Source organism: Dermacentor albipictus, chromosome 8 (assembly GCF_038994185.2).
Source record: "Dermacentor albipictus isolate Rhodes 1998 colony chromosome 8, USDA_Dalb.pri_finalv2, whole genome shotgun sequence".
Classification (NCBI taxonomy): domain Eukaryota; kingdom Metazoa; phylum Arthropoda; class Arachnida; order Ixodida; family Ixodidae; genus Dermacentor; species Dermacentor albipictus.
In genome coordinates, this window is record NC_091828.1 from 59489101 (window position 1) to 59500729 (window position 11629).

The following is an 11629-nucleotide window of genomic DNA, read 5'->3' on the forward strand; positions in this document are numbered from 1 at the left end:
TGCAAAATGTAGTCCACAAGTACTGATGTGGACAAGATGAAGGGTGGGGTGAGGTGCACTGAGACTTAAATCTAGGCAGGTTCTTACTGTGCATCCACTGAGAGAAATAACTGTGCCACAGACTCTCGAGACTTGGAATGACATGGCTGCTTCATGGGCTCAGTTCTTAGACCTGCATAACGGCATGTTTATCCACTCAAAGCTTTGCCTCTTTGACTATTGAACTCTGGTTCACACTCTACATCAAATCAAGGTAGGCCAAACGAACGGTGTGAATGAACACCCTACTGAGGCCCAGCTTCCACAAAAATTTAAAAAACTAAGAAAAGATAACTAGAAGCAATACATTGCCGAACGAATATGTGGATAGAATAAGCAAATGAAAAATTGAACATAAACGGAAGCACCCAAGAATACCCAGAAAAAAGAAAAGAAAAATGAGAAGAAATCAAATGAATAGATTGACATTAGCACTACATAACATCTGATTCACTTACATAAAGTTACCATTTAATTTATTCCCATCATTGGACACATTTTATTTTTATTTAAGAGGCCCCAAACGAGGCAGGACAGGAACCTGCCTGCCTCCCTCGCTCACCCTGCCAACCTCAAAGTGCCCAGCGAGTCAAAGAACAATTTGCATTAATAAAGTGCAGCATGACGACTTGAGATTATGTGGGCAGTCGAGCTCACCAGTGGAGAGTCACAGATTCCACCAAATTCAATGTCATGAAGATACACATCAATAAAGCACTTGATATAATTTTCACATTGACTTCTGTTTTCTAAGGAGCGCGCTGGTAGCCAGAGAGTGCTCACATAATTGTGCAAAGCAGTCACTCCTACATTACACCTAGACAAGTCAGAAAGGTGGCTGATCGACTTGAACTCAGTCAAGCCACTGGCTGAACTGGGAATAGTACCAGAACGCACAAAACTTCCCACACCTCTCAGGCCTGTTTTGATAAATGCAACCCTGGACAAAGAGTTCTGTTAACTGAACTGAATTTCTTCATCTTCCAGAACACCGAAAATGACAAAAAGAATGAGATACCTGTGAAATTGTCATCAAGAAACTTGTGACACTTCATACCTACAGCTACATAAAAAAGTTATAGAAAAATTAAATAAAAACTAAATTCTAGAATTTTTCGTACCAAAATTATTATATAATTATGAGCCCTACCGTACTGAGACTCCGGATTAATTTTGACCCCCTGAGTTTCTTTAAGGTGCACCTAAATATACCGTATATACTTGTGCAAGGGCTGCACCCTCACTTTGGAGGGCAAAATTTTGGGAAGATATACAAGACATCCCACTGGAGAGCGTAGTTTCGTTGCTGCCATATGATGCTAAAAGACATAAGTTTCTTGATGACAATTGAACACACTCAAAACGAAGACACATAAAGACTTTATGGAAGGCATAAAGACAGACAAAAGGAAGACATAAAGACTGCCTTTACGTGTCTTCCTTTTGTGTGTGTTCAATTGCGGCAAAAAACATGTCTTTTAGCAAGCACCAACTAGGCCGACAAGCAGTTCTGTTGCAACATATGATGCTAGCAGTTTTTTCGGTAACACTGCTCAGGCCGGTGCCACGGCACCATTCTTTTTTTGTGTGGCGCATTGTCTCGGCTGTGTTGGCAGTGTTTCCAGTTGGATTGACAGCCTTTCACCTCTAGAGAAAGAAGCCCTGTTTGGGTCAGCGTTAGTCAGGGACGACGGCTCGGCACCTGAGGTCATTTACTGCAGCGTTATGTCAGTTGTGCCTCTCTTGCGAAAACAGTACAAACCTTTAGCGAGCCGTCATCGACCTGATTCATGTAACGGCTGCACCCAACCTGGATTCTAGAAAAAGAAGATAACAAACTGTAACCCCTGGCATGAGGATCAACGCAGTGGTCTGATGAACAGCAAAAGATTAGACCCTTGCAACTGTGTGTGATGAGAACTAAGGGCAGCCTGAGCTCTAGGAGTGTGTTTATGCACTTACATGCTTCCAACTGGAAGGCGTCCGACGGGTGTCCAGGTCTTCCATTGTCCCTCGCACCCCGACCTGCCATGATGGCTGCACAGGTGCCAACAAAATGTCAATCACTCACAAATGGGCAGCCGATTTACTTGACACTTCATGTCTTGTAGATATTACATATAAATTCTTGCACAATGAAAGTTGGGTCAATAGCCAAACTCGAGCAGGCTTAATGAAAGCAGCACATGCAACAGACCTTAGATATACAGCCATGTTTGGAGCGACATATTTTTTCATGTCCAGCATTTATTAGAAAAGAATGAAAAAAATAAATAAAAAAAGATTAAATAAAACCAACAATTCTACAGTTGAGGCCGTGCAACATAACTATATAAACCATGCAAGGCCAGCCCAGACTTTTAGCCGAGATGAGCTCTGTTTGTATGCAATTTTTTTAAATTGTCACGTTGATCTTAATAACACCAGCAGAGCATAAACATAATGCTTCTCCTTTCAAATACTGCAGGGTTATTATTTTACATAATAGTTAAGCTATCACGCTAAAGTGACAAAAAAAATTGTTTAGGTAGGCATTACTTTTAAAACCATATTTGCATATCTTTGATTAAAAAAGATGAATACTGTTGGATCTTGAACTTATCTTTTTTTATTCATTTATCAATTCAATGCACACTATAGCACTGGTGTGTTAAGAGTGACTTTGCAGGTTTTAAAGTACTTTTCTAAACTTGGGACATTCTAGCACAGAAAAAGCTCTCAGAACTTGCTGGGGAAAGTGTCCAGTTCTTTTAGGATGCAATGTCATCTTTGTTTGCTATCAAGAGAGATAGAGAGAAAGAGAAGAAATTATTTTGAGAAAAGCAGAGACGTCGACTGCTGCAACTCTGTCTCTGGCCTGCTACTCTGTGTTGGAGAAAGAGGGAAGGAAAAAGACAGAAAAGGAGTGCAGATGACAATCATAGTATACACTGAACTGTTTGCATGATGTGCACATGTGTTTTGCATGCACAACTCACCCATGTAACAATATGCAAGTGCCTGTCATGTAGTTTCTGTAGCCTGCTGGTGAGGCTGCTCTTTGCTAAAAATGCCAAGAGCAGAGGGTTCAAAGGTAAGCATTCGGCAGAGATGTGCTGGCTTGGGGACAACTGAATAAATGAGTGAGATAACTCCAACCAAAATTTTACTGCTGTTTTATGGCCCTAGAATCTTCTGCCCCAAAAGGGGTCTATTGTCCAAACCAGACAATGTGGTGTTAGGTGTCCGACATTCTGTGCAGTAATTGGGGCAGCCACGGGGGATGTGTGAGATCACCTCTGGAGTATCACATGCTGGACTGTTGGGGTCATTCCTTGCTGTCAACATTTATGACGTCACAGAGTACTGGTATGGGAACATATTTGATTTTTTGCTTATTTTCTGACTTACTGAGCCTGATTTGGTTAACCTTAATTATGTATCTAATGATTCCAGTAGGAATCAATGTTTTGCAGAATATATGTGACATTAAATAGAAATGGCTATTTTCAGAAATGTGAGTGCCAGCAATGCTAACCAAATCATTTGCTGACTTTTTGCCACACACACACACACACACACACACACATGCGCGCACGCACACACACACGGCTCTCTTGTGAATTTTACAAATTTCATGCGTTGCATCACACTGACATTACGGCTCTGCATTCCATTTTTGCAGCCTGCTGCCTAATGCATAAAACTAGCCTCAGGTTGAACAAAAATGCTCTTCCAAGTCATCTTGTTCTCGTATTTCATACCACTATGATTGTGAATTAAGATGTTTGAAGAACAACATGGTGCTTACAAAACATTGAGTTGTTGACAGTTTATGAGAAAAATGCTCCAATTCATTGCCAGTAACTTCAGTGGGACTTTTCTTCTTTATTTTTCCCTCACATGTGATGTTCAGATGTACGTTACATAGTGCTTTCTAATTTCTTGATATAGCATATTTCCCCAGTTCAACTTAACCAAAATATTCCTCTTAGGTGTCCCTTCGCTCTCCCCTAGGTCCCATGAAAAAGTTTGGTAATACGTTAAGAGTTGCAAAGGACAATTGTGGGAGCGTGATACCACAAGGTTTTCTTAAAAACGCATTTATATGCTGTTTCATACTTAGCAGGCAAAGGCTGCACAGGTAACGTAAGTAGTACGATCAACAAAAGTCTCACTATGCCTTGTTCGCAGTGCAGTTGTATCTTTATATGTGATGCTTTCTACGGAATAACTACTTCACATATTACGACTACAACTTGAAGACATAAGGTTAAGTCAAATTCCAAATTATTTGTGCACCCTTGCACTTGCCCTATATACGGCATACGATCTTTTTTTGTGAGTGCAAGCATTGGGCTGTGGCTGCTAGCGGCATAAATGCGTGACTATACATGTTTGCTGGCAAAGCAGCTCTGTGTCGTCTTTCACGTAATATTTATGCCACATTTTGCAGCATGAAAGTATGAGACATAATGTAACCTTGATGTAAATGATGTGTACTTGCACCTTAATTCCACATATTATGCACTATCTTTTTTATTGCTAACGCAAGCAATGAAAGTAGTCTTTCCATAAGCTTTTGGAGTGTCGCCTCCTATGTATGGAACGGAGTATGGTAGTGGCCGAGAGAGAAGCAAACGTGTGTCGTAAAGTGAGTGTCATGAGGAAGCTACCCTCTCATTGCAAATGCTCTCTCTGGTTGCCGACACTAGAGCCCGCAAGAGATTTTGCTCCTGCCTTCTCGCATACTAGAGCAGAGGGATCACTTCCTTCTCTTGTTGCATTCTCAGTCCCTACAACTCCCGCATCCTTCCTTCTCTCTCCCTTCGCTTCGTGCTGCATTTCCAGAAGTTGTGTGCACTCTGTGTTTCACAAGAATGCCCAGGTTTCAGCACTGCTGCTGGCTATCGGTGCGCTGAATGTGGCGTGTGTGTAGCTGCATCTCCGTCAACGTGACAGTAGCGAGTTACACATTTCAGCACATCACAACAATCACTATGCGACAGCTATGACATGTGGCACATTCCTGTTCATTTGAAAGAAGCTGGAACCTACATATGGTGATGTGCGTTCTGCTGGTAAGTGGAGAACGTACACCCGCAGCTGTATCTCTCACCCTCAATGCCGTCTGCCAGCGTTACAGGTACCACACGAGACGACTCACCCCGTCCCATACTATTTTCCTGTCACACCAATGTCGTTCGCCTCCCTAATGTTGTTCCTAATGCGTTATCGCCATTCACATTAATGTGGTCCACTAGAAATGTGATATGGCGCTCCACTTGTTGCATTCATGTAAATGCTGCTTATGGCATGGAAGACCCATTGCATGTCATGTTATTCCCTTGCTTCCCCAGTGGCTCCTTCACGATCAGGAGTTGTAGACTGCTGCCTGATATCTTTAGCTGTTCTCACAGCATCTTAGCCATTTTTGCAATACCTTGCTGACATGATTGTAACTATGGGATATGTGAAACACGATTGCCTGCTTGCAGTGCCTGCACATAGTGGTGGGTCTTTAAAGTACGTGACCACAACATCTAGCAAAATTAACAGCATGTGACGAATACTGATTACAAATGATCTTGAGCTGTTGGCTGGTAAATGTCTTCACTGAAGTATCACTGTCATCGTGATTTTTGCTCTGATGGTACAGTTAATATACCCCAATTTTTGTGAATGTTGCATTCACGAACGAATGCTGTGAAAACAGTCTTGAATTGATGAGCACAACAAGTATAAATATCTAGTAAAATAGAACAGAATGATCTTATTCGAGGTTTGCTGACTGTGATTGTTGCTACTGTTTTCATCTATTTCTTGCATTGTTTCCTGGGCACAACCTTGTGCAATGAATAATTCTATTCTCATTTATCTGTTCGAGTGACACCTATGCACCTGGAAAAGTTTTCTTCCATAGAAGGGGAAGAGGTCTAGTACTTAGCCCAGGTTTTCGTGGGCTAATCTTGTAAAACAATGTTTGAGACTTCCAGAGCTATATGCGCTATTGAGGAACCAAACCTCAGGTTTAGCAGTGAATCAGCCTAGGCACCGTGCCAGACCAGCAGGTATTCACAGCAGCCTCATTTGCGTAGCTACATGCGGCATGGAGAGTAGCATTCCTACAAACACCGAACTCATGTGTTCCAGGAGACTAGAAAGTACAGAATGGGTCAACGTGGGTGCAAATTGGACCACAGCGGTGTCAGCCAGCTTTGACTTATTTGAGCACAATCAAAGTTTGATGAACGGTTAGGTGCTCGGGCACGGGACCGATTTCAAATCTAGCGTGCTTGAAGATAAGCGCGTAGCAGCACCGCTCGAACTGCCCTGACAAAAGAACGACCGATAGGACTGGCGTCGAGGGCACATCCTTTTATGCACTGAATAATCACGTTCACGGACCCCCGATATCGCTGGGTTTATCGGATCGTATACGCACTTATCGCGCATGGGTTCTGCCGATAAACACGCACCGCTGCGCAAGTTCGACGCAAAGCCACACCCGGAGAGCATGCTACAGCTGTGTCACTGGCGCATTCTGAGATTTCGGTCAGAAAAACTGCGATCACGTAAACAGCAAACTCCCCCGCGCGCGTTTCCACGCAGTCGCTTTATTTTTAGCCGCGCCGTGACATCACAAAATATTGCGAACAAGAACGAAAGCTGTGCATTACGCGCACATAGGAGTCCGCAGGGGAATCGATAAGGTAACAGTTAACTTAAGCCAGGAGGTTTCTATGACGTAATAAGAAAACCACTGGCAATTTTGACACGCGGAGGCAGCTGTGACGAAACTGTCGATGCAACAGTTCTCGACTACCCTAAAGCAGATGGCCGGGCCACATGGCTGAGAGCAAGACAGCCTTGCAAAGCAAGGCCGCAAGCTCGCGGCGGCTATAAAAGTTTTATTTTCAGCAACGCGCAAATAAGGACGCAACAGCGGGAGTGCCACTGACCTGTGTTGGAAAAATTGGTGCTGGTAGCTGTGCCACTGGGCCCCGAGGAGTCACCGGCGGCGTCTCATAACTACCTGGAACAATCCTGCACTCTTACATCAATTGTTCTCGCGCCGAAAAAAGATCAGTCAGCGATTCGGCCATCCTGTCATAACGGCCCCAGGGAACAGGCGAAACCAACCAATGCACCAAGCAGACCAAGCGAGTTGTTCGCTGCCGTTATTTCGACGGGAGCCGTGAGAACATTATTTTCACGCAAAGAGACGCGGATGTTATCTCGACGGGGACTGCGCAACGAGCACATAGCGGGAAATTTAAGAACGCTTTTAAGAGGTAATTGCGGAGATACGAGCCGTTGACTATATGACGCTTGAATGAAACTTTTCCGATGCTCTGAATGCATTGTGGTTTTAAAGAAAAGCATTCGTTGCCCAGTTTTACCTGCTTTTTTTAAACTGTCAAGCTGCTCGGATGCAACTGAGAGCTTCTTGGACCATCTGTTTACAAACCAAAAGATAAATAAAAGTACAATGTAGCAAACACACTGATCAGGCGGGTGGGCTACTATACATTTCGGCTCTCGCTGCGGAGAGGAGCACCAGCTTCGTAGAATAGCCCACAGTGAGAGCACAATAACAAACAAATGATGTGAAATGTAAATATGCACACATTGTTCCCATGGCTGGGATACGATGTTACGGTAACTTAGTATTGCTGTGGCATCAAGTAAGAACGCCACTCTAACCATCTCGAATATTCCGGCTAGTATCTTTTTCGGTAGGTGTCATATCGTTCAGCGCTCGTTTAGAAAGTGCACGCATACCGTAAAGTCCGATATGAATGGCAAATGTTCTTTTGTGCATGTAAATTAGCCGCAGGCAAATTATACTGGTGCTACATGGGGAATTTTGGGTCGCGATCGAACGCCCATAGGGAGAGAATTTCTCAATCGCGATTGCGTATATTTTACGCAAGCATTGGAAGGTTAGCCAATTGCGATGGAGAAATTTGATCCTGATCGCGATCTAAAGGGGCCGTGTAACATATTTCAATAACAGCAAGCGCCTACGGCAATAAACTAAATCTCAAGCAAGTTGACTATTTTCGGCATTGACCTCAAAGTCGATGGCAGGCCGAATTATGTCACTCGAATTTATTTGCGTGGTAATGACAAGTCCGCCGCTTGGCAGCTTAGAATACGTAATGCGCCATGCTGTAGAACCTGGCATAACATACCTCAGCTCGTCTCCGCTTGACCGCTGCCCCTCGTGGTTTTATTTGCTGGCTGAGCTTAGTGTACACGAACTCCGCCGGCACATATTTCTCCAAGTACACCGGTCACGTGCTAATTGTGGCTATGTTGTCCCTGCAAACTTCTTAATCTCATCCGCCCACCTAACTTTCTGCCGCCCCCTGCTACGCTTCCCTTCCCTTGGGATCCAGTCCGTAACCCTTAATGACCATCGGTTATCCTCCCTCCTCATTACATGTCCTGCCCATGCCGATTTCTTTTTCTTGATTTCAACTAAGATGTCATTAACTCGCGTTTGTTCCCTCACCTAATCTGCTCTTTTCTTATCCCTTAACGTCACACCTATCATTCTTCTTTCCATAGCTCGTTGCGTCGTCCTCAATTTAAGCAGAATCATTTCCGTAAGCCTCCAGGTTTCTGCCCCGTACGTGAGTACTGGTAAGACACAGCTGTTATACACTTTTCTCTTGAGGGATAATGCAACCTGCTGTTCATGATCTGAGAATGCCTGCCAAACGCACACCAGCCCATTCTTATTCTTCTGATTGTTTCAGTCTCATGATCCGGATCCGCAGTCACTGCCTGTCTTAAGTAGATGTATTCCCTTACCACTTCCAGTGCCTCGCTACCTATCGTAAACTGCTGTTCTCTTCCGAGACTGTTAAACATTACTTTAATTTTCTGCAGATTAATTTTTAGACCCACCCTTCTGCTTTGCCTGTCCGGGCCAGTGAGCATGCACTGCAGTTGGTCCCCCGAGTTACTAAGCAAGGCAATATCATCAGCGAATCGCAAGTTACTAAGGTATTCTCCATTAACTTTTATCCCCATTTCTTCCCGATCCAGGTGTCTGAATACATCCTGTAAACTCGCTGTGAATAGCATTGGAGAGATTGTATCTCCCTGCCTGACGCCTTTCTTGATTGGGATTTTGTTGCTTTCTTTATGGAGGACTACGGTGGCTGTGGAGCCGCTATAGATATCTTTCAGTATTTTTACATACGGCTCGTCTACACCCTGATTCCGTAATGCCTCCATGACTGCTGAGGTTTCGACTGAATCAAACGCTTTCTCGTAATCAATGAAAGCTATATATAAGGGTTGGTTATATTCCGCACATTTCTCTATCACCTGATTGATAGAGTGAATATGGTCTACTGTTGAGTAACCTTAATGGAATCCTGCCTGGTCCTTTGGTTGACTGAAGTCTAAGGTGTTCCTGGTTCTATTTGCAATTACCTTAGCAAATACTTTGTAGGCAACGGACAGTAAGCTGATCGGTCTGTAATTTTTCAAGTCTTTGGCGTCCCTTTTCTTATGGATTAGGATTATGTTAGGCGTTCTTCCAAGATTCCGGTAGGCTCGAAGTCATGAGGCATTGCGTATACAGGGTGGCCAGTTTTTCTAGAGCAATGTGCCCACCATCCTCCAACAAATCTGCTGTTACCTGATCCTCTCCAGGTGCCTTCCCCCTTTGCATAGCTTCCCAAGGCTTTCTTTACTTCCGGCGTTACTCGTGGGATTTTGAATTCCTCTGGACTATTCTCTCTTTCATTATCGTCGTGGGCGCCACTGGTACTGTATAAATCTCCATAGAACTCCTCAGCCGCTTGAACGATCTCATCCATATTAGTAATGATATTGCCGGCTTTGTCTCTTAGCGCATACATCTGATTCTTGCCTATTCCTAGTTTCTTCAATGCTTTTAGGCTTCCTCCGTTCCTGAGAGCATGTTCAATTCTATCCATACTATACTTCCTTATGTGAGCTGTATTACGCTTGTTGATTAACTTGGAAAGTTCTGCCAGTTCTCTTTTAGCTGTAGGGTTAGAGGCTTTCATACATTGGCGTTTCTTGATCAGATCTTTCGTCTCCTGCGATAGGTTACTGGCATCCTGTCTAACGGAGTTACCACCGACTTCTATTGTACATTCTTTAATGATGCCCATAAGATTGTCGTTCATATCTTCAACACTAAGTTCCTCTTCCTGAGTTAAGGCCGAATGCCTGCTTCTGTAGCTTGATCTGGAATTTCTCTATTTTCCCTCTTACCGCTAACTCATTGATCGGCTTCTTCTGTACCAGTTTCTTCCGTTCCTTGCTCAAGACTAGGCTAATTCGAGTTTTCGCCATCCTATGGTCATTGCAGCGCACTTTGCCGAGCACGTCCACATCTTGTATGATACCTGGGTTAGCGCAGAGTATAAAGTCTATTTAATTTCTAGTCTCGCCATTCGGGCTCCTCCACGTCCACTTTCGGCTATCCTGCTTGCAGAAGAAGGTATTCATTACCCGCATATTATTTTGTTCTGCAAACTCTACTAATAACTCTCCCCTGCTATTCCTAGAGCCTATGCCACATTCCCCCACTGACTTGTCTCCAGCCTGCTTCTTGCCTACCCTGGCATTGAAGTCGTCCATCAGTATAGTGCATTTTGTTTTGACTTAACCCATCGCCGATTCCACGTCTTCAAAGAAGCTTTCGACTTCCTGGTCATAATGATTGGATGTAGGGGCGTAGACCTGTACGACCTTCGGTTTGTACCTCTTAAGTTTCACAACAAGACCTGCCACCCTCTCGCTAATGCTATAGCTCAAGTACACGCTGTCTTTCCATACAACCTCGGAGTGGGGTGAGCCGAGTACATACATACGTTTTTACTAAGGGGACCAGCCGGCGAGCCGAACAGCACAAAGCCACTTCTTCCGAAGAGTGCTGTTCGAAGGAAACCTGTGACAACAGACGCTCTTCGTCTTCGCTGCTGTATTCTTGAAACCATTGGCACAACACCAGGTTCTGCCCATCGCTCTACTGCCTACGATGCCTACACACCGAAGCAGAATGCTTGCAGCGACGAGCGTCTGCCAAAACGGTTATGTTGTTGTTGTTGTTGTCTCAAACATGGCCCGTACCCACAGGGTGGATTGGCCACACTGGGTTGATTGAAAAATGCATCTAATAAAATATCAAAAGGGGGTAAAGGCATAAATTCAAAATGAAGCACTAGGCAACAAAACGCTAACAGAAATTTATAGAGGGTCTATACATAAATTTAGGATAAAATTAATATAAAGTAATGCGTCACACAGCCGGTGCCCTAGCAGCGAAATCTTCCTGACGCTTCAATGAACCTGTGTACGGCAGAAATCATTGACTCCTTCAGCGAGGATAGGTGGGCTGCGCTCTTGGGCAGCCCCGAACTCAGCGACCAAACCCTGGCCGTCCAGAGTGCCCGCGACCGGGCCGTCAAGTTCGGCTTGGCGGTCCCTACGTGGGACTAGCCGGGTGGCGCGGGGTCTCCCCTGCGTCTTCTCTGGACCAAAATAAAGTTACTTCATTCATTCATTCACCCTTGGCTTGTGCCCAATTGACAGGCGCCAAAGGACAAGGTGTTTG

At 44.3% G+C, this 11629-nt stretch overlaps 1 protein-coding gene across 1 annotated transcript in view; it reads right to left on the reverse strand.

The window, feature by feature from the left end:
* Nucleotides 1–7211, reverse strand: part of LOC135915172 (transmembrane channel-like protein 5) — a 64547-nt gene extending 57336 nt beyond the window's left edge. The window contains exons 1-2 of the mRNA XM_065448214.2: nucleotides 6981–7211; nucleotides 2002–2076 (exon numbers count right to left, since the gene is read on the reverse strand). Of these exons, the coding sequence (XP_065304286.1) occupies nucleotides 2002–2071 (70 nt within the window). The 5' untranslated portion in view covers nucleotides 2072–2076; nucleotides 6981–7211. The remainder of the gene's footprint in view (nucleotides 1–2001; nucleotides 2077–6980) is intronic.
* Between the last annotated feature and the right edge of the window lie 4418 nt (nucleotides 7212–11629).